This window comes from Embiotoca jacksoni, unplaced genomic scaffold (genome assembly GCF_022577435.1).
Source record: "Embiotoca jacksoni isolate LCO1_2020_lvr unplaced genomic scaffold, fEmbJac1.0.p SCAF_3, whole genome shotgun sequence".
In the NCBI taxonomy this organism is placed as follows: domain Eukaryota; kingdom Metazoa; phylum Chordata; class Actinopteri; family Embiotocidae; genus Embiotoca; species Embiotoca jacksoni.
This window is the reverse complement of record NW_027185381.1, coordinates 10,694,607-10,716,960: the sequence shown is the minus strand read 5'-3', so window position 1 is coordinate 10,716,960 and position 22,354 is coordinate 10,694,607. Positions and strand designations below refer to the sequence as shown.

The 22,354-nt window shown below is 40.5% G+C and overlaps 3 protein-coding genes across 5 annotated transcripts; 2 read left to right on the top strand and 1 right to left on the bottom strand.

The window, feature by feature from the left end:
• Positions 1-1,061: 1,061 nt before the first annotated feature.
• Positions 1,062-3,946, bottom strand: golt1bb (golgi transport 1Bb). Its single transcript, XM_069162263.1, has 5 exons — positions 3,817-3,946; positions 3,398-3,489; positions 3,131-3,309; positions 2,966-3,047; positions 1,062-1,661 (listed from the first exon to the last, which is right to left on the bottom strand). The coding sequence occupies exons 1-5, from the start codon at positions 3,839-3,841 to the stop codon at positions 1,623-1,625; spliced, it is 417 nt and encodes a 138-aa protein (XP_069018364.1). The 5' UTR covers positions 3,842-3,946; the 3' UTR covers positions 1,062-1,622.
• Positions 3,947-3,982: 36 nt separating this feature from the next.
• slc35b4 (solute carrier family 35 member B4) lies at positions 3,983-10,732 on the top strand. Its single transcript, XM_069162262.1, has 11 exons — positions 3,983-4,666; positions 5,146-5,230; positions 5,656-5,769; positions 5,891-5,993; positions 6,071-6,120; positions 6,220-6,301; positions 6,409-6,469; positions 7,083-7,192; positions 8,038-8,113; positions 8,188-8,263; positions 9,340-10,732. Exons 2-11 carry the CDS (start codon positions 5,154-5,156, stop codon positions 9,587-9,589), a joined length of 999 nt encoding a protein of 332 aa, XP_069018363.1. The 5' UTR covers positions 3,983-4,666; positions 5,146-5,153; the 3' UTR covers positions 9,590-10,732.
• A 140-nt stretch (positions 10,733-10,872) lies between these two features.
• Positions 10,873-16,740, top strand: LOC138205902 (uncharacterized). Of its 3 annotated transcripts, none has more exons than XM_069162261.1 (9): positions 10,873-11,089; positions 12,477-13,632; positions 13,965-14,079; positions 14,520-14,700; positions 14,819-14,833; positions 15,017-15,100; positions 15,611-15,681; positions 15,914-16,049; positions 16,169-16,740. In XM_069162261.1, the coding sequence occupies exons 1-9, from the start codon at positions 11,015-11,017 to the stop codon at positions 16,190-16,192; spliced, it is 1,857 nt and encodes a 618-aa protein (XP_069018362.1). In that variant the 5' UTR covers positions 10,873-11,014; the 3' UTR covers positions 16,193-16,740. The 3 variants fall into 3 exon arrangements, with proteins under 3 accessions (XP_069018362.1, XP_069018360.1, XP_069018361.1); XM_069162259.1 differs by having other exon boundaries at positions 12,477-13,650; XM_069162260.1 differs by lacking the exon at positions 14,819-14,833 and having other exon boundaries at positions 12,477-13,650.
• Positions 16,741-22,354: the final 5,614 nt, after the last annotated feature.

Here is a 22,354-nt window from a genome sequence, read left to right as displayed (position 1 = left end):
ATAAGATAATAATAGAACAATAGAAAAGCAATAAAATAGCAGTAAAAAATATAAAATATAAAATGCACAGTATATACAGTCCAGTATATATCTATATATATGTATTACTGAACCACCCATTAAGTTATCCTAACTTAATTTAATCAGCAGGCCCTCCTATATTGGAAAATGATCTGTAACTAAGTAGCCTACATTTACTCAATTAGGACTATATGTGACTTGAATACAAATTTAAGGTGGCTACTTTACTAAAGTATTTTAATTTTATGCAGCTTTAAAATTCTACTACTCCACGAAATCTCACAAATATTTTACTTTTTAATCATTCTAAAATGGTAATGAGTTACTGTGATGCAGATTCAACACTGATAAAAATAACTAGGTTTTATTATTCCGATATAGAAACTTTAGAAAACATTTTCTTTGCTTGTTATTATACCAGATAACTCTGGGAATCATTTCAGAATTGGATATCTCATAACATTTTTAATTTCTGCTGACTTTGACTAAATAAGTTTGAAATAGCTCAATCTATGTTTGTACTGTTCATACTGAATTATATGTTTTTTTTATTTGCTAGATTCTGAAGTTACAATAAAGGTATTTGAAATTTAAAAAAAACTACGAGAGAAACTACATCTTAAAGAAACGTAAGTGTGTAGTTAGTCACATTTCAGAGGTTTATGAGTTAATAGTTGAAGGAAATAGGGACTATTCTCACATGGTTTCATTTTAGTAAATGTTCAAATGATCCAATATCTCTGCAAAAATCAAAGATTAAAACTAAAACCACATTTGGGATCAGAACATTGTTTTTTCTTCTTCCTTTCCCAGTAATCAGCAGACAACCCCTCTATTTGAGCCGCTGTCCCTGAATATAAACTGTAAATAAAGTAGTGCAAACTAGCTCCACCTGCACAAGCTACAACTGTAACATGCAGTTTAAACACTAATAATAATCTAATGTCATATCCTGTATTTGAATCAACAATAATCCCAGCGTAACTAACTACCTTTGACACAGAGGATTGTGATCACTGCTGCAAAAAATATGAAACTGATTTATAAAAGACACACTTTATTTCAAGTATGCACTTACAAAAGTTACAGTCAAACATCTGCAGGACAATTCTTTTTAACCTTTTTCACAACAGTTCAGGTTTCTGAAACATTTAGCTCAACATGACTTATTTTCAATGTACAAAATTCCAGTAACACTTCATAGAGGAATCTTAAAAAAAGCTCTCAGTGACTCTTCAGGCACACAGTCTGGAGGAGTGGATGCTTTCAAAGGCTCATGGCTCTTGTCCGAGTTAATCCAGCGGTCCCAAGTTATCGATCCATAAATATCAGACTGGAATGATAAAAAAAATTATAATAATAATAATAACAATAATAATAATTAAAAAAAAAAATCTCTTGGTAATGTTGTCCAGTGGCAGTCAGATACAAAACTGTTTCCCTCTGACAGAAGAAACTTCCTGATGTCAGTCAAAATGTCCACAGATACACATTTGTGCGGAGAAATGTTTGGATTCACAGTCCTGGAGTGGCAATGATCAAAATACACAGTCACCATGATAAATACTGAAACTGTCCTCCTTTACATGAGCAGGCCCCTGTTATACCATGGTATTGCTCTCACCAATTTTGTCCACCAGCTGAAAGAGAACAAGAGAAAAGAACAAGATTATTTACAAGTACCACTGAGTCTGAACTCTGGAGGAGTTCTTATCTGAAGGCTTATTTAAAACGACAGGTGCTTAGCAGAACATGAGAGAACGATGCAAAGTAAAATGATACTGTGAACTCAAAAAAGTCTGCAGAACACAATGAGGGATTTATATTAGAACACAACAAAAGCACCCGATTGGTAAAATGTGACACTGCACCAACAAAAGCCTCACAGATCAACAGACTCTGAGTGGGGAATCCACTGAGGCTGCATTCAGGACAACGGAGACTCTGTTCTTAGACGAGACCACAGATCAAATCTGTCAGCACTCATGTTTCAGTAAAAGCCTTCTTCAACTTTTGAACCTGATTTTTTCTAAATGATTTGACAAGTTGACAAAGTGAAATTGTGTTTCAGCTTCTTTCTGAGCTTTCAGATGATTTTTGCTCTCAGCTCCACCTGTATCTCTTGATGCAGATCTAGAATTTGTTAGTTTCCTGGGTTGCCATTCATTATTTTTTGTAAAAATGATGATCAATTCAAAACTCGAAACTATTTTCATTCATTATTTAATAATTTCAATGTTTTAGTAAAAAAATAAAAATAAATAAATAAATAAAATAAAATACTTCTCAAACATGAGGATTTGGTGTTTTTTGTCCTATACGACAATAAATAGAACAATATTTGAATACTTTTTGTTGGGCTGTAAGAAAACAAAACAGGCATTTTTCCCTTTTGTCTGATTATAATCACAGTTGCAGGCCTGAAAAATTAAAAATAAAATCATCTTTAATGAGTCTTTAGTGTCGGCGGTCTCATTTTTTTGTCAATAGCTTGTAAATACAGTGTTTTTAGTTTCTGTTGCGTAAAATATAGTATAGGATGTTTGTGCAACTTTAAAAGTGCACCAGACTGTACTACAACAGAAGTCTGGTCGCTGTTCCAAAAGGGGCGCACCATTTCATATTGATAATATTTATATCAATATCATTTTTAATCTGATTTTAAAAATCATATCGTGATAATGGCTGTGTTGCAACTTGTTGAAAGTAATGAGGTCTTGTTGTTGTGCAGAAGAAAGTGGATTGAAATTACGACACCTGTATATTTCTTGAAATTATTGATAAAATATTTTTCACTATTTTTGCAAATTCTACAGAATAGTGTGGCTGCAGAAATATTGTAAAATATCTTGATATTATTCTAAAGCCATATCGCCAACTCCTACTTTAAGGTCTCCAGTACTTGAGAGTGTTTTATTTTTGCCATTGATGACATGAAACTTACTGTACTGATCCCTGGTAAGCTGAGCAAAGACCCGAGCACAGGCACTCGTCTGATGAACCCGACCGCCACCGGGAAGAATCCCCTGTAAAAGAGAGCAAAAGTGAAGTCAGACCCTAAAAATTCCTCATGTTGACAAAGACGTGTTTTCTTTCTGCTTGAGCTGACCTGAACAAGAGGAAGAAACCGTAGACCTCCAGAACCACTCCGATGATCGGCCAGCCAATCAGAACCACGAACACTCCTCCCAGGAAGAAGCTGGTGGCTTTGACTTTGTGTTTCTGAAAGAAAAATCTGAAGGTCCGTTCCAGGCCGATGACGAAGGACAGGCCCGAGACGAACAGAATCTGCACGGAAAAGCAAAACATTACAAATCTCAGGTCAAATGAAAGAGTCTTTCACACCACGTTAGAACTGGATGTCTGATCAACTCACATTTCCAATGGCGAGGAGAGCTTTATCAAAAAACAGCGCCATTCCAAAGAAGAGGAAAAACACGCCGAACCCTGTCAGCCCCATCCCAATTTCTGCAAAGTTTAAGAAACAAAGTAGTTGTTATCACTATCATGTCCTTGCAGCCACATCACATCATTCACTGTTGGCAGCATGATGTGAACTTTGTAAAAGACAGGAGAAAACCTGGATTTCAGGACCGACGGAAATCTTAAATTACAACTATTATAGTTTATATTTTGAATGTGAAAACCGAAAGTTGAGTCTTCAGTGATACGTCAGTGACGTCACTGTGCTCTCAGCCAATCGTGTTTCAGCTGTTAGCCCCGTACGTCCAGCTAAACCCGGTATTACACAGAAAAACCACTGAGACAAAGAACAGTCGCAGAACAGAAACTTACTCTGGGAATCCGTGAGTGAAATCATTTTTTGCAGCCGCTGGACAATTTATCAAATCACACAAAGCTCGTAACGGAACAAATGTCCTGCGTTTGGTAGAAGGCTGACAAAACTGTTGATACTACGGCGCCGACAGCGATGGAGGAAAAGCTAGCGGTCTGTTACGTCATCCCGTCAGCCAGCCACGTAGGCACGCATTTCATCAAAGATCGTCTATTTGGACAGCTGCTCGTTCAACATGTATATTTCACTCTCGGTGGGCGTTTAGAGAACTTTCATTTTGTGTGTAATTTAGTCCAATTTATGTAATTGTTTTCTTACTGGAGAAGAAGAGAGACAACAAAAATGACCCACCTAACTGTAATTAATAAGATGTTAAGTCGTAATGTTTAACTTTTAAGTCAGATTTAGTAGACAAAATTGTGAAACATTGCGTTAATTGTTCATCTTTCGCTTAGTTTCAGTTTCCACAAAAAAATAAAGACACGCAGTGTAAAAAAAATATGTTGCAAACTTCGCAGCCAGGATTGGTGTGTATGGTGTAATTATGTGGTGTCGTTGATTTGTGTTGCTTATTAATAAGATGCCATTTGTTTTCATTCACTTCAACAACAACTAAAAAAAAAAAAAAAATCGGAGTTTCTCCGAGTCAAAAGTAATTTCTCTCAAACCCTGGTCAGGCCATTTTACATTCATCATCTCCATTTGTTTTGCTGTGCGAGTTATCCAAAACAGGGCCAGAGGGGACTGAAACCCGTCTGAACATGGACCCAACTCTTTAGTTCACCACACCATGAGCCTTCTGCTCCAGCAGCCTCGGCGTGGTTCCTGTTGCTCGCAATTTAGCTCCGAGTGAGTGTTCTTCGTCTTTTTAAATCTGTACTGATCTGCGCATGTTCAGTCGTGTCGTTGCTTTACAACTGCGCAGTGATTGAGCCGTCAGATCATTCATTTTGTCGTTTTTCATTCATTTCACAAATGTTAAGTAACATTTATTTACGTGGCAATCAATGTCTTTAACCTGTGATGTCGCGTCAGTAATAGTAACTGTTAGTTAAGACCAACTGCGTGTACCGCCGTCTTCCCCCCCCTCCCCGCTATTTTGAACCGCACTACAACTCCCATGAGCCTTTGCGACAAGGAAGCGTTTCGCTCTCAGACTCAGACGTGTTCAACTGAAAGAGGAGTTTGTGTAAAAAGCAGAAGACCTCTTTTTTTTTTTTTTTTTTTTTTTTTTTTTAATAACACAAACTGACGCTTACTTGCAAATATGCACCGCGCAGCAATCTGCGTCAACAAGTGACACATTTCTCACCGAGTTTGTTCGGCAGGAAGCGTCATGGGGACCGTGTTTGCAATTGTTCTCGTTTTTGTCGGATGTTGTTGCAACGTGGTGTCTCTGGAGCTGCTTGTCAGGTCAGTGACTAACTTAGACCTGTTCTGCACAAAGGTGTTGTTGTTTTTTACACTCATAGATTAGATGATAAATCAATAACATCAGTGTAGTGGTGGAAACCGTGTTCAGGTCCTTTACTAATACCACACTGTGTATTTATCCCCCTGCAAGTTAAAGTCCTGCCTTCAAAACCTTACTTCAGTCAAAGTATTTCCACACAATTGTACTCAAAATATAAAAAGTAGAAATTCACATGATGCAGTAAATACCCCCTGTCAATGTTTGTGGATTAATATTACTATTTTATTGCTGTAATTATTTAAGGTTGTGGTTGTTGTTTTTTTTAAACTACTTTCCATTGTTTAAACTGTATATTTGGAGCTTTACACCAGGTGTTGTTAAATCTGGATATTTTATTTAAGCATGCTGTTATTTTCTTCTTCAGGGTGTTTCCAGGATGCGGCAACATAGTCACCTTCGCTCAGTTTGTGTTCATCGCCTTAGAAGGTTTCATCTTTGAAACAAACTTTGGGAGGAAGAAACCAGCGATCCCCGTCAGGTAAGAAAGAAAAAGCGATTGATTGGTTGGTTTTGCTGGTGGGAAGGAAAGCGGACACTCAATCAAGCTTTTTATGTCCCTTTTTTTTTTTTTTTTTTTTTTTTTTTTTTTTTTCTTCCAGTAACTATGTGATCATGGTGACCATGTTCTTCACCGTCAGCGTGATCAACAACTACGCTCTCAACTTCAACATCGCCATGCCGTTACACATGATCTTCAGATCAGTACGTGCTACCTGCTTTACACCTTGACTCGTGAATGTTTCCTGTTTACACCGACCTGCTGTCCCATTCCTCTGCAGGGATCGCTGATCGCTAACATGATCCTGGGAATAATTATCCTGAAGAAAAGGTATCCTCCTCTTCGCAGCTCGGACAAAGTCTTGCTTGCTACTCGAAAGCATCACGGCGGTTTGATCGCGGCTGTTTGTATCTCACTTTCTCTCTGCAGGTATTCAACCAGCAAATATCTGTCTGTAGCTTTAATCTCAGCTGGTATCTTCATCTGCACCATCATGTCTGCCAAACAAGTGGTGAGTCCTCAGCAGAACATGGAGCATTTCTTTTCATTCAGTTTAACAGTGAGTTGTTTGAACGCGTTACATGATGCACTGATGGTTTGTGATTTTATTTTTTGCAGAATTTGTCCGGCGAGGGATCAGAAGAGCAAAGTTTATATGCCTTTATGCACTGGCTCATAGGTGAGTGATGATACAATGATTAGACCAACAGATAAATGGCAGTATAGGTTAGAGAGCCAGAAGAATACTACGGAAGATATTATCTTAGCGCATATATACGGGTATAAGACGGCTGATAAGTAACTAAAAACTCCATATGTGCGGTTGTTGAGAGTTTATTCTGTCTCTTTTTGGGGATTTTTGTATTACATTTATTTGGATAGTTGCATTAGGGAGAGACAGGAAATGTGGGGAAAGACCAGCTGCTAAGGATGTTTTGGCCCTTGCGGTATGCACTCTTAATCCAAATGGTTTGTTACACATAACCATCCGAGAACGTTCAGAAAGTGCTTGGCCAGTGATTGAATGAACTATCTGTCTGCAGTTCATCACAGTTGCTTCTCGTTACGCCTAAACCACACTTTTAGCTGCCTGTAGATCCTCACAGGACGCTGATTGGTTCAAACAAAAAAGCGTAACTTGAAGCTTTGAAGATGAACTCGCGCTTCTTATTCTTTGTCTCTGATAACAGACGTACCCTGATAAAAGCGAGCGATCCCATCATAAACATGCTGTTACGTAGCTGATGTTTTTTTTTTTGGGGGGGTGGGGGGTGGTGGTTCTGTTCATTTAGGCATCAGCATGTTGACCTTTGCCCTGCTGATGTCTGCGAGGATGGGCATCTTCCAGGAAACACTGTACAAGGAGTACGGAAAACACTCCAAAGAGGCTCTCTTCTACAATGTGAGTTTTCTTTCCTTTTCCTACATTCGGAGAACCTCATTTGTGTTTTTATTTCCTCCATGGTGGAGGTGATGTTTTCGATGCTGTTTCTCTGTCTGTCTGTCAGCCGGACTACAAAAAAACCTAGCAGCCAGATTTTCATGAAACTTGGTGGAAAGGTGTTGCATGCACCAACAAAGAATCCCATTATATTTTAGAGGTGATCCAAATCATGAATTATTGTTCACTTGTGTCAACATTGCGAGATTTGGACATTTGATTTACTAAATGCCATCCATCTTAAAATACAGAAGAAGTCTGTAAAGTTTAGTGGTGAAAAAAAACAATGAATCAACATCACAGTCCACATTCACGGGTGCCAGTAAACCTCTGGATACACATGTACTTGCTTCCTCTTTAATACAGGAAGCAGTCGTTGTGAAGCACCATAGGTGCACTAGAAAGAAATTCAGCCCTGGATTTACTTGTTGGGAGTGGACTGCCCACAGCACAGTCTCATCCGCACACAAAGAGGGCCAATAAAGAGAGTCAAAAGTTTGTCCAAGGGTTTTTTTGTTTTGTTTTTGTGGACGATTTCTTTTATCCCAGTATGCCTGATGGCCACTACTCCATTGTGGAGCTACTGGGGACAGTGGTTTCACGGGGCGAACCAGAACTGCTCGAGTTGTAACTCCGCCACAGTTATAAATCTATCCAGACGTAGATCGCGGTTGCAGTCTGTAAAGCACAGAAGACTGCGCTCGATGTTTTTTTCTTTTTTTCTTTCAGGAAGCCGTTTTAAAAGGTTTCTCATCGTTCTTGGGGCAAGTTGGTTAACATAGAAAACTCTGTTTGTCTCTTCGCAGCACTGCCTGCCTCTGCCCGGGTTCCTGCTTCTCTCCACAGACATCTACAACCACTGTCTCCACTTCAGTCAGAGCAGTGAGTTTCAATTGAACTTCTATATATGACCCTGTCTTTGATCTCAGATGTAAGCCAGTATTTTGTCTTTGCAGCACCTGTACTCGTCCCTGTGGTTGGACAGACTGTACCAATAATGTGGATCTACCTGCTGATCAACGTTATCACACAGTATCCTGCCAAAAAACACGTTTGCGCTCGCTTGTCTTTATTTATCTACTGGTATATTTAATACACAATTACTGCTTTTTACAGCATTTGAAATAATCCCAGTTCGTTTGATCCGTCCGCGACTCAGACTGCGTTTGACTTTTTGACAAGAGGCTGCAAGTAGAGTCACTGCCTCGTTTTGAATGTATGGCTATCAAATCTCAATCCTTCTGAGCACCAGCTGAAGCGTTATCTTTATAAATAGATGTACATGTGGAGAGCAAAAGATCGCACTGGTTCAAAGCAAGCTTGGAGACCATTGACAGGCGTCTGACGATGATCTAGCTTTTTTTAAGCTTTGTTATCGTGATTTTATACTGTGTTTTGAATGAAAACTGGTTACGTATGAAACTATTCAATTGTAAATCCAAATCCATTCTAGCATCTCAAGTTGCTTGTCGGATTGTGAACAACGACTACTGTACAAAAAACTGGAGTGTCTTGGCCCAGATATCTGAGGCTTGCTTCAGCTTGCTAGCTCAGCAACAGAGGGACCATTCAGTGTTTTCTTCCACATAAAAGGTTGGATGGTGGGCCACGCTAAGGGCAGACATATGAGTTAAGCGCGAGTTTATGACATCACAAACTTATGGAAGTCCAAATGGCCCAGTTTCTAAATACAGGCTGTGTGCATTTCTCCACGGACTGTTTTTCGCAGCATTTATACGGTACCTACAGAGGAGCTGCTTTGTAATTAAAATGGAATGGAAATCTGAATATATATATATATATACAAAAAGGACCCTTTAATGATTATAATAATAGTAGTAATGTACTTTATTCGGCCAAACGCAGCTGCTCGTTATAAGGCAACATAAACAATACATATTAAAAGGAACATTTTGCTACTCCCTAAACAGTATATCAGAAGACTTCAAAGGTGCCGACCGTCATACCAACATGTGAAGAAATTAGCGGTACAAGCAGATACGCTATCAAATAAACACACCAAGCTTCAGTTATCATGCCGTCACTTGTATATCATGCAGGTTTTTGTCATTTTCTCTGAGTGTTGGGGACTTTAACCATCACCTCAGGTATGTGTGCATCCGTGGTGTGTTCATCCTGACAACGGAGTGCGCATCACTGACCGTCACTCTGGTGGTGACACTTAGAAAGTTCCTCAGCCTCATCTTCTCCATCCTCTACTTCCAAAACCCCTTCACTCCCTGGCACTGGGCGGGCACGGCCGTGGTCTTCCTCGGCACGCTGCTGTACACGGAGGTGTGGAGCAGCGTGCGGGCGGCTCTGCGCGGACCGGACGCCAAGAAGAAGAAGGCCAAGTGAAGAAGGAGGAACCGGTGGTGGGAAAGGAAATCAGCCACTGTTTTGGACTAAGACGTTGTTTTTAGTCAGTTATCCTGCCGCAGTTTTATACATACATGTTTTAAGGCCATTTTGTTGTCATACTTGATCACACGTCACACACAACCACTCACAAATACAGACACACAGCAGTTTAAAAGATGACACTGGTGCTGATGTTCTCCAAGTACATATATATTGATTCTTGTTGTTCTGGGTTTTGTACCCTCATAGTTGAAATGCACTTATTGTAAGTCGCTTTAGATAAAAGCGTCCGCTAAATGAAACGTAATGTAATGTAATGTATCCTGTAGCTCCGGGGATGTGTGGTGTTGAGCACATAACTTGCGTACTCTGACTCCAACTGGGTGCTTCTTTGCTGACGTATCCAAGGTAGCAAACATTTCTCAAACAGGACTAATATTTTATTTTTTAGGGACTATTTTAAGGTAGGTCGGTAGGTAGGTATATACTTTATTAATCCCCGAGGGGAAATTACTGTATGATTGGAGGGCTGGTGAGCGTTTAGCAGCAGGAATGTGTTCCAGTGCAACAGTGTGGATCATTGATGTGTTTTAATAGGTTTGTGGACTTCAATGGCAGGAAGGAGTAAGTTACATCCGGCTTTCGATACATAGGCGATACTTGACTAAATTCATCGTATTTTCATGAGATTCGCTGACTTTAAGTAAAATATGCCATCATACTTGTCCTCCTTTAGCATTAGTACATAGTTAGCAATTCACAGATGCAAAATCTTGGTGCCACTTTATTTTGTCTGACATGTTTGAATATTTATTGTTTAAAAGTGACAGCTAATTTGCTCCATGTTTACATTAATCAATGTAAACACAGTAATGTGATGTGGAATGTACTGAAGCTGTTAATGTTTAAGGAGCAGCTGCAGTCTGTTTTGAATATGTAGAGAGGTCATTTATGCACATCATTTAGTCAGACTGTCTCAGGTTTTGTTGGATCAGTGTTTGTCAACAATACATTTTCACACAACCTGGCCGCCCTCTTAAATTGAAAATAAATATGTATAAAAAAATTAAAAAAAAAAAAATCCATATTACTGACCCACCAGGCCTGCAGCGGTGTTTGCCCACAATGCATTCTTTTGTTTTTAAAGTTAAGTTTTTATAAACGTTTCATGCAGGGGGGACACCGTGTTCCCTCACGCTTCACCGTCTTCAGGAGCGAGCGGACCAATCCAGAGGGACGTTGTTCAGCTCCCTCCAATCACTGCTGCTGCTGTTCACTCCCGTCGGTGGGCAGGGCAGCTGGTCGCAGCTGTGTGGAGTTGATTTCTCAGCGCGCACATCCACGTCGTGGATTAAAAAAACAAAACGATTTCGGTACCGACAGAGTCTCCGCAGGAGTGTGCAGCTGCAGCATCGGGAGCGGATGGGGGGGAACAGCCCGAGTCACTTCTCTCAGGAGGATGAAGGCGGAGGAGTCACTTTTGTGAAGGGCATACGGGTGAGTGGAAGCTCCGGGAAGCTCGAGGTGTATGCACCCTGTGTGTTTAACTCTCGTTTGGGTTTTTATAGGATTTAAAGGTCCCGATCCTGTATTTTGCAAACCAGTTTGAACTGGCCCTCATGTTTGTTGTCACTGCACAAGCCAGCGGCTGCCCTCTGGTGAGGCGGTTAAATAGAGAAAGAAGACAACAGGGCACCGTGGAAAAAAAAAAAAAAAAAACATTTATGTTAATACTCCTGAAAGAAACTTCACATTTTGCACATCATGACTCTCTAACTCCAGTTTATTTTTCTTAGTTCTAACCATTAGTCGATCAATCGATTAGTTAATCGACCAAAAAGTATTCACCAACTATTTGAATATTCAATGTGTCTTTTTGAGTGACCCTATTTTTCAATGACAATGCAAAAATTTAAGTATTTATTGGTTCTTTTAGTTCTTCATGATAATGAACTGCATATCTTGAGGACAAAAGACATTTTAGGCTGCATTTTCTTCTTTGGGAAACAGTGATCATAAGTTTCTGACATTTTAAAGGCTGATTAATTGAGAAGATGATCAACAGATCAAACGATGTTGAAAATGATCGCAGTTGCAGCCCTAAATTAAGTGAAAAAGTTTGTTCACAAGACTGAAAGGCAGTCATCACTGTGACCTCTGTCCAGTGACATTACAACGTAACAACTAAACTTTAAACCTGCTCGCCATAAAAAGGTAAAACCAGTTTTCCCATGTTTATTTTGTTTTTCATCAAATAATAATAACAAGATCATAAACTATATATTTTTTTCATTTATAATAAACGAGTTAAATGATTTTGACATGAATAATGTGTTCATCTCAGTTGATCGAGCTGTGTTTGTCAGAGTAAAGATGGACCTTAAAAGAGCAAAATCATTTCTGATCAATCACATCCTCTTAGGTCGAGATTATGACAGGATTTTAATGATACTGAGAAAAAAGATTCTCTTAATCCCAGTAGGAAACATAGATGTTAAATGTTTTAAGGTCTGACTAACATTTAACAATAGTCTTTGTACCAAGCTGACATTCATTATATTCCTGGAAATAGTGGAGCAAAGAATTTTGGGACAGCAATATACTGAAGAATGAATGGGACGAAGCACTTTATTTGGCTTTAACAAGCCAGCAACCTAAATAAACCTGAATTACTGAAGTAAGCCTGATTTAACAGGTCTTACTTCATGAAACACCCCTCTGGTTGTTCCTCTTTACCCACTAAAATAAAAGACAACAACAGACCTTACAGAAACAAAGGTGCTGAAACAATCAAGGCAGCAACTGGACACGCCTGACAACATGTGACTTTAGAGCAATTTGTCCCAGCAGGTGGCGCTCCTGATTATTCTTCTTATTCCCTCAGCTGTCAGACAAAGTCATCAACCGGATGAGAGAGTCGTCAAAGGTCTTTTATCCTCGCCTCACTCCTGAACCACAAACACCGGTGGCCACTCCCGTTCCCGCCCCCTCTGTGGAGAACTTGCTCCCTCTTCTGACACCTCCTCCCCCTCCTTCCATCCCCACTCCACCTCCTGAGGAAGCCCCACCCCCATCAGTGGAACCTGCTCCACCTGTAAAACTCATCCCACCTCCCCCTGTGAAGTTTCACTCCCTTCCTCCGAGCTTTGTGGAGCCCGCAGCACCTCCTCCACCTGTGGAGCCGGCAGCACCTCCTCTACCTGTGGAGCCAAAAACTCCACCTCTAGCAGACCCGGTTGTCTCTGCTCTGCCTCCACCTATACGGTCTCCACAGATCAAAGAGCCTGTGCAGCCTGAATCTCTTCCTCCACCTCCTGCTGTGGAGCCTGTAGTCCTTCCTCTGGTTGAATCCTTCGTCACTCCTCATGTAGAGCCAGAAGCCCTGACTACCCCGCTAATAACACAACCAGTCCTGGAACCTGTGGATTCATCTCCAGCCTCCGTGGCTCCATCTGAACCTTCATCTCTCCTCTGTGAACTTGTGACACCTCCACCTCCACCTTCCATTGAGCCTTCTGTTGAAGCTCCTTCTCTTGAACTTCTTCCACCTGCAGTCCCATCACCTCCACCTGTGGAAACAGTTCAACTTCCTCCCCCCTTTGAATCTCCACCAGTTGAATTATTAAGCCCTGTTGATTCAGCTCCAGTTGAAGCTGCAGTTTTACCTCCACCAGTGGAGACGACTCTCGTTGAGCCTGTGATTCCATCTCCCGCATTTGAAGAAGTGCCTCTGGTTGCGGCCTCAGCTGTCGATCTGACACCTCCATGCGACCTCCTTCTAACTCCTCCTGCAGAGCCTGTGTCTGCGCGTCCTCCTGCTCCAGAGCTCTCTTTTGACGAACCCTCTCCACCCTGTCGGTGTGTGGAGCTGGCCATTGTACGCACCGATGCGCCCCCAAATGTAACCCTTCCAGAGCCTCTAGCACCACCTCCCCCTGATCCAGCTCCACCTGCTGAGGAGCCCACCGTGACTCCGTCTCTGCCTCCCGTTGTTGAGGATGAAGTTCCTGTTGTCACCACAGTGCCACCTCCTGCTGCAGGTGATATTACTCATGCAGGTACAGATACTGCACATGGCACAATCAAGGTCACATCCACTTTGTTGGAACTAATAATCTGGATCAGGAAATCAGTTTACAGTCAGTCCAGATAGAGAGTACAGTCAACAAAATATTAGATCGAAAAGAATATAGGTCTCCTTTATAGCAGTCTACTCCACTGTTTTTTTTTTTCACATTTTTAAAATGCCCAAACTCCCAATGCCCAAGTTGTCTCCTTCATTTTGTAGCTGCTTTCAGACTTGTTGCAACAGTTTGACAACAGTAAACAAATCTAAAACCTAAATCTGTGCTGTCTTTGTGTCCACGTACAGCGCTGCCCGTTTCTGCTGAAGTGGTGGAGGAAGAGTTGAGGGAGAAGATCAAAGAGGAAATGCAGAGAAGTCTGGAGGAGGAGATCAACCTGAAGAGGCAGGAGCTGCAGCGACAGTAAGGACACAAGCCTGTCAAATCGCATCACGCGTGTGTGTGTGTGTGTGTGTGTGTGTGTGTGTGTGTGTGTGTATGTGTGTGTGTCTCCTGTGTTTCTCTGACAACATGAAAAAAAAAGTTGAACTTTGGAGTTTCAGTTTTACAAACCGTTTTACAAAAAGTAAAACTGAAACAATGAATTAGTCGATGGACAGAATAATCTAGAATAATCAGACTTTGTGAATTGACTAGTCATTGATGTCAAAGTGCCTAAAATGGAAAATGATTGACATTGAATGAGCAGCAACTAATGCTTTTACCAGTTAATCTGCAATATAATTTTGCTGATTATGGGATATCTGTCAATAACATGTGAAAGAAAACTGATTTTGATTTCCCACAGCCTAACGTGACTGATTGTTTCCGGCTGTATAAAGATGTGATCTGTGCGTGTGCAGGCTGGCGGAGATGAGGGCTCAGGCTCGGGTGGAGGCTCAGGCAGCAGCTCGGGCTCAGGTTGAGGAGCAGGTGAGGAAGACTCTGGGGGCGGAGAAGGCAGCGTACATGGAGAAGCTGACCGACTCCATCACGAAGGAGCGAATGAACACCGAGGATGAGAAGCTCATGGTGCAGCTTTATGTAAGCAGAAAAAGACTTGGATGACTTTTGTATGTGGCAGGATCTCTCTTGTAAATCTGAAATCCTTTCCTCCTCTTATTGTGCCTCTTTTTTCTTTTTTGCCCTGTTGTTGGTTCAGTGGATGGAGCTGAAGGTAAGACGGGAGAGACTTTACTCATGCATGCGTCGCTCCTTCACTTTGTCTCCGTGACGATCACATTTGAAGGAGCTGCTGGTTTTTTCTTTTTGAGGGCAAAACATAAATAGAAGCTCGTGGAAGTCGGGTGTCACTGGCCACAAAATATGAACACGTTGCTTTTATGTCGAACTCGCACAGGTCCATCAGCTGGAGGAGAGAGAGAAAGAGTTGAAGAAACGAGACGCTCTCTACAAGGAACATGTCACAAAACTTGAAGCTAAGGTAAGTCCACATTAGTGAGAATTAAAGTGGTTATTATTTAAAGTGAGACAATGTCGTTTTCACTGCAGCAGCCACTGTGGCCACAAGAGACCATTATTACAGGACAATGCTAAAATGGTAACACAAGAAGAGAAAAGGCATCTTAGGTCTCACATCAAGTTCCCAGGTACCGTCCACAACATATGCCTGATGGAAAACTCAAAAAAAGACGAGCAGAGTCGAGCTGAGCTGAACCATGCAGTGCAAAAATTAAACACTTTGTGGAAACTGGTTCATACAACTGATCCATTTTCCACAAAGCATCTAAAGCCAATCAGGCAGACCCAACATGAACACACCGTCAGATCATTACATCAAGCTTTGTTCAATGAGAGAAAATCAACATCACAGATAGTGAATTTGCAAATTTCTTGGCCGCTAAGCGGTCAATAATTATTTCTCCACAGTCAACTGAAAGTAACTAATATTTAGTCTTAATGGTAACGTGTGGTGTTTTCACCCCTCTGACAGTGCACAGAGTTTTACAAAGTGTCCGCTGACAGCTTCCAGAAGGGCAAAGAAGAGACTCACAACCGCTTTGCGTAAGTCAGAATCAAAATTTTTTTTAATAAATACTTTATTTACAAATTCACCGTGGGGTCGGTATTAGCAGCTTTTGTGTGATGTCACACAGACTTGACGTCAATGGTCACATGACAGTACACAAAAGATGGAGGGCTAGTTTGAATGTTTCATCAGTTGAAGCAACTATTTGGCCAAAATCAACGTGATATTTGATGCCTGTGTTTTTCCTTTGCGCTTTTTCTCTCGCAGGCGTTTCAACATCCAGCCCGTGTGTGGAGACTTGCAGAGTCAGATATTAAAATGCTACAAGACGAACACAGGAAAGAGTCTGTCCTGCTCAGGAATCGCCTCGGCCTACATGCAGTGTGTGGACAACGCCAAGAAAGTACGACTCGGCGTTTAAACTGATTTCTTCATTTTGCTGCCTGTCTGACTGTGGCACTGTATTTCTCCCTTCTTTTAATCATAACATCTTAACTCCATCTCTCTCCTCTCCAAATCCAGAATAAACTGAGCACCAGGGGTTAATGTGGACCACTTCATAACGACGACATCTGTCAGCTTCACTGCTGAAATTAATTATACATGATGGACAGAAATCATCAAATGAACCTGTTACAGAAGTCACAGCAGAGTCAACACTAGCCTTTCTTTCACGTATCTAAAGGAGAGCCAAACACCTGCAGACTGATATGTCTAATGTGGTCGTGGTGTCACAAACACAAACCTTTCAGCTTTAAGTTAAAGAGACACGAAATCTGCGACTTCTCCGGTTCTTGGGATCATCGTAAAGCAAACTGTGCCGATAAAACAGCAAAAGGAATTTTTAAATGCTTGTTTTTGGAAATGAGGCAAAACACAAAGGAGCAGAGGATTCAAGTTTTTTTCACAGGCCCTGTACTCAAGTTATGTGTATGAGATATATATGGTCTGTCATTATGTTTGTGTGCCTTTTATGACAGCTAGTTATCAGAGTGCAGATGCATGAAAGAAATATTAGGTGAGCAGAGTGTGATGTTACAAAAGCCTGTATGGAAAAGATCAAATGCATCAATAAACTTTGATGTGAAACATTATGGACTCTTCAGTTCACAGTTTAAGAGGATATTACTCTCATGAATTTAAATGGTAACATAGGGAAGTAAATTAGTTGCTGATGAACAGTAAACAGTACGATACTCATTTTATCTTCAAGGCAAATTAGTGAATGTTTAATTTGTCTCACTTATTTATTTAATCCACTGTATAGTCATGTGAAAAAGTCATATTGGCTCTTTTTGTGGCAGAAGAAAATACAAAAATAGGAATTATTTTATTTAGAGGTTCATGTTTGATTCAAGGTTCTTATTTTGAGAAAATGTGTGTGGTTATGATAAAACACTGTAATACTCCTTTATCATCAGCTCAGTATTTTCAGTGTCTCTTTGCTGTGTTAATGTTGTTTATACAGCCTGAATTACACATATAGAAAATTAAATACACTATACACCAGACACAAGTCAAACTTAATAGAGGACAAAACTACATATGATGACAACCGGAATGAAAGAAAAAAACAACTTTACAGCCCAATAGTCAACATTTTATAAATCTGAACCCTGATTTGCTCTTAAATTACACAAAATCAAACTCTTCTGACAGGTTTTGAAAGATTGTACAAAGTATTTGTAGGTTGCCTGAATTATATACTGTAAACTAAGTCTAAGCACATCTTGAGTGTGTAGTGAGTTCACATTGTTAGGGAGAAAAAAGAAAGTAGAAAAACTGCCTCTGTGTGCTGCTGCTGCTGAACTCTATCCTCCCTCGATGCTTTGCACAAAGGAAATGGAGTTATTCCCTACTGGATAACAGCAACAATAAGAACTGAAGCCGTATAATTTAAGTAGAGTAGTCTATTATTTGATCCATCCTTGTGTCAATGAGGCGATTTCACTGATGTACTTCTTTCATTAAAAGCAGAATTTTGTTTCCATTTCATCCAATTTCCTCATGTTTCATCCCAATTTATGTTTTTGTCTTTCATGATTTGATTGTTGTAAATTATTTTAGGAGAGTCAAAGACACAAATAACAGGCTTTTTATTTTTTTTAAGAAATCCCAATTACATGACTGAACATTGTGGCAGCTGTAGGGTCAATATAGGTCAATTGGCTGTTACATCATGTGATCAACATCCTTACATGTATGCTGTACACAGTGTGGGTCCAGATCAGCACCAGACCAGATCACAGTTTTACAGACGCTGCAGGAGTTTCACATCTAACAGGACACTGATAAAGTACTGCAGCTACAACACTGTCACCAGTAGAGGACCCTCCACCACATACTACTGCAGCCTGCCCATTCACTGACTACTGATCGACTTCAGTGACTGACATCTTTTTGTTTCTGTACGAAATAGGAATCACAGACACCTGTGAATCTCAGTAAATGATCGAAGAACTATTTACATAATTTACTGAAGTGCAAATCCACACTATACAAAATATGCCACTCAAATAGACAGACATAAGTGTGCTCATTATATTATCATTGTTCATGCATGAACATGTTTGTGCTCTAACATTGGGTTTGACTGACGTCTAGCTAATTTTAACTGCTTTACTTACCTTTATGAAGTAGAAAGATGGAAATTTACAGTCATCATGTTTTATGTGAAATCTTTATCTGAAACTAGAAATTATATCTGTGAAAGAAATGTAATGGAGTTAAGAGTAGCCACAATATTTTCCTCTGAAATACAAAATTGCAGAAAATGAAAATACGTACGAGTAAAGTAGAAGTGCTTATCAGTGCAGAACTTTTAAAAATGTGGTTAGTAACATTCAATCTGTAGTGTTTATGTCAGGATATGAAAATGAACAGTAGCAAATCTTGTTTTCCGTTCTGATTGTGATGTTGGTAAAAAAAAGAAAACTGCAGCACAGCTAATTCAAAGACTTCTGTGCGTGTGTAAATGTGTATGTGTTGGTGTCATGTGGTTTTCAGATACATCGGGTCCCGCTTCCTCTGAGAAGGAAGTGTGTGTTTGCGTGTGTATAGTAGTGTGTGGGTGCAGACATATAAAGAGAGAGATGTTAGGCGAAAAGTAAAATTTTGAATTTTGAATAGGATTACCGGCTGTTTTTAAAGGATGTGAAGGCTCCACAGCCTCTGAAAGTTCCTGAATAGATTCAGTATTGTTCAGTTCTTTTGCTAAAAACAAGCCAGGCTCTGTCAGTTGTGAAAATACTGACATTTTAAAGGTAACTTTTCACATATCTGTATGTCAGACTATGTAGCCCTCTTATTTTCAGTCTCTCTGAAACCTGTGACCACATACTTAAAACTGTTTGTTTGTCAAAGCTATACTTTTACAAATCTAATTTATTTTATGCTTCAAAAAGAGCTCCAACAAACTGTGACAGATTGAGGCTGACGGGAAGTGTTTGTTTTTCTGCAGCAGCCTCTTGCAGCCTCTTCCGCTCACTGCACAAGAAAATCCAGGGAAATACAGCTAAAGTGAAGCTGTGGTCTGTGGACCAGAACTGACGTCAAACTCTTTCATTAGCCACAGAGAAAACAGCGGCCACCTCACCCATGTTTATCTGTGGCTTTTTCTATTTACGTACAAGAGCCGTGTGTGTTACGTAATTGCATTTAAGTGCACTTGTGGCTTTTGATAACATCTGTGTTTTTGTGTATTTTGTTCAATATCTTTCACCATCTAATGAAGACCAAATCTTTTCCAAAAAAATGCAAACATATTGTTGGTTGCAAAATATTTTTACTGTCAACAACTAGTGTGGTTTTGGTCTGATTCTATTCAGTTTTTGCTCCTTTTGTCACTCTCCCTCCCCATCAGAGGTTCCCTGTGTGTGTCTCTGTCTCTCCTCACCAGTGGTCCCATGCGTTTCTCTCCGTCATCTCATGTGTCCACCCACCAAAGGTCCCCAGTCTGTCTCTGCCTATGCTCCGCCTCCTATCCACCACACCCACCTCACCTGTTCCCTGTTTCCTATTCAGCCCAACCTGCAGTCAATCAGTAATCAGCTACTCAGATGTGACAAGTTAACCTGTCAAACTAATGACACCAGCCTGCTCTCTACTTTGTTTCAGTGCTAACTAGCAAATATTAGTGTGCACACTACATATCAGCACAATACAGCGGTTTGGCAGTCGCAAGGTCAAAATATGGCCAGAACCAACGAGGAAAAACTAAATGACGGAAAGACATCGACTATGATGTGGCACTGAGTAGTTTGAAACTGCACTGTTTACTGGGCTAATTGGGCAAGTGGATGTAGGTGGGCTACAAGGGGAAATGGCAGAAGGTGAGGTGGGTGTGGCGCACTGCCACACTGGGGATCTTTGGTGGGAGGAAGGAGTGACGCAGGGAGGCAAACATGCTGCGTTCAAATGGAACTCGTGAACTTGCAGTTACAACTTAGGAATTTGTGTGCTTGAGTTCAAGTGGTTAAGTTTTGAAAACACTGTTGCTAGGCAATGGCAATGTGGGTGGTGTCTAGAAGTGACAGGGAAAGAGACAGAAGGAAATGATGACGCCATCAGGAAGATCAACATTTTCCTCAGGTGTAGGCTGTCATCAAAATTATGAAAACAAACTCTACATGACTAAAATTACTATATATTATCTTGACATCGAGCGAAAAATATATTTTCATGTCCTCTGCCATTTCCGTAAACATCAAAAACCACGTCACAACTCAGGAACCCAGGGCTAATAGAAAATTTTGAGTCGTGAATACCACAAGCGGGGTCCGTTCATAAGGACTCTTCTCATGTGCACGGTTAATACGACTCCATTTGAACGCAGCAACAGACTGAAATAATAGACCTTTTTCACGGCAGACTTAGTCAGACTAGGGGAAATCCAGGTGTATTAATGATGGCTCAGTTCCATTAAGTGTCCCAGTAAGCCACGGCAGCGAACCAACATGCAGAAAGCAGGGCCTCCCTTAAGTGAAAAGGCCTTTAGAATTGGGAGGTGAGTGAATTAATCTAAGTCTATGAGTGTGTCATGATCACGGACAAAATACACTAACAACATTAATGAAACGAGTCGTGTGTAATTGTGTCTGTGTTTCATACCACAGAGAAAAGCCCATTACTGTATAACCTTATCACCCACTCAGCGTTTCTCAGAAACACCACAAAATCCCTCACATTACACCTACATAAGGACCCCTGGCTGCTATATTGTCTCCACCAGCGTCACATCACAACTCATCACTGGATACATGTTACAAAATGAAGGAGTCGTTGCTCCTTTGAAGGGAAACTATTCATCTCTCTTGCTGTTGGCGTGGGAGGCGTTTATACAGCTTTGGTGAAAAAACAAAACTGCTATGAGGCTGAAGGGCTTCATGTACATTAATCTAATCCTCATTTTGGCAGCTGAAACATGTCAACCCAAGCAACAGTTCCTTCGCAGTATCACCTGTACTACATGTACAGTATGTGGGTTCAGAGATCCTGAATTTAGCTATTGGGAAGGCACTGAGTTTGCCGTTATGCAATCGTGTCCTTTCTTTGGTGGTGCTATAGTGATTGTTACCAAGGACATATCTGAAGCCTGCAGACTACTCGATTAGGATTGTTACATAACTCTGCTTGTTTTTTTTGTGTGTTTTCTCTTGTCGCCTTGCCCACTGGACCTGAGGGTGAGTGTGATGTCTGATGGTACAATACCTTAACAATCCCACAGCGAACAGGTCATGTACACAGAAGGTGAAACAAAATACATTTTGAATGCTTAGAGATGTGGGCCTGTTTTTACAACTTACTGTTTATACATACATGTCATGTATTACATAAATCTTTCTTCAAAGCACATATGTTTAGGAAAGAACATGTCCTTCTCTGTACTGACATAATAGTGACATAATACATGCTGCAATTGGCCCCTTTCACGTTACACCATGCTTTCACATTCGAGAAACAAATTGATTAAAACAGGCTTAAAAAAATAGGCTGACATTTATAGAAACTTCCTCTTTCTTGAAATTAGAACAATTACACCACTTCCTGGTCTGTACAGTAAATAGGACATTAGAGACAGATTATCTTAGTTTAGCAAAAAGACTGGAAACAGATGGAATTACCACATCACAGATGCCGGCCTCCACCAACCAAGTTGCATTTGACCTCCATGTCTGTCCAGACGCGTACAATATATGTAGTGAAGATGTTGAAGGGATTTAGGCAATAAAGCTGCTTGTGACAGGATGCAAAGTTGTAGCCGTGACAGTAGGTGATACTTCCAATATGAATGTTGCTGCAAAGAAGCTACAAAACTACAAAAAACAAGCCTCATCAATTCAACGGTATTGCAATTCAGTTTCCAAGCAAATGTAAGAAACGGCCACAATCTCCCCTCCTGTTCTTGAGTTGTGGTGTTGAATATTGGATGGAAAAGTGTTTTTGTTGAACCTTAAGATGTCACAATGAAGTTGACCTTCGACCTTTTTTGACACAGTGTTACGTCTTGGTCATTTTATGCATTTAGACATTTCTGTAAAATTCTTGTCATAATACGAATGCTTGAGTTATGGCCACAAACATGTTTTGTGAGGTTATAGGGACCTTTGAACTTTGGCCACCACCATCTAATCATTTTATCCTTTTGTCCAAAGAAGCATTTGACAGTCAACCTGACAACATAATGCCTCCGACCACAGTTGTGAACAG

Coding starts and splice junctions, on each gene's coding strand:
- slc35b4 (XM_069162262.1), top strand. CDS start 5,154: ATGGGGACCGTGTTTGCAATTGTTCTCGTTTTTGTCGGATGTTGTTGC. Junction 5,770..5,890: donor AAACCAGCGATCCCCGTCAG/GTAAGAAAGAAA, acceptor TTTTTCTTCCAG/TAACTATGTGATCATGGTGA. Junction 8,114..8,187: donor TCTCCACTTCAGTCAGAGCA/GTGAGTTTCAAT, acceptor TTGTCTTTGCAG/CACCTGTACTCGTCCCTGTG.
- LOC138205902 (XM_069162259.1), top strand. CDS start 11,015: ATGGGGGGGAACAGCCCGAGTCACTTCTCTCAGGAGGATGAAGGCGGA. Junction 13,651..13,964: donor AGGTGATATTACTCATGCAG/GTACAGATACTG, acceptor GTCCACGTACAG/CGCTGCCCGTTTCTGCTGAA. Junction 15,682..15,913: donor GAGACTCACAACCGCTTTGC/GTAAGTCAGAAT, acceptor TTTCTCTCGCAG/GCGTTTCAACATCCAGCCCG.
- golt1bb (XM_069162263.1), bottom strand. CDS start 3,841: ATGATTTCACTCACGGATTCCCAGA. Junction 3,490..3,816: donor TTCACTCACGGATTCCCAGA/GTAAGTTTCTGT, acceptor TAAACTTTGCAG/AAATTGGGATGGGGCTGACA. Junction 3,310..3,397: donor CTCTCCTCGCCATTGGAAAT/GTGAGTTGATCA, acceptor TTTTCCGTGCAG/ATTCTGTTCGTCTCGGGCCT.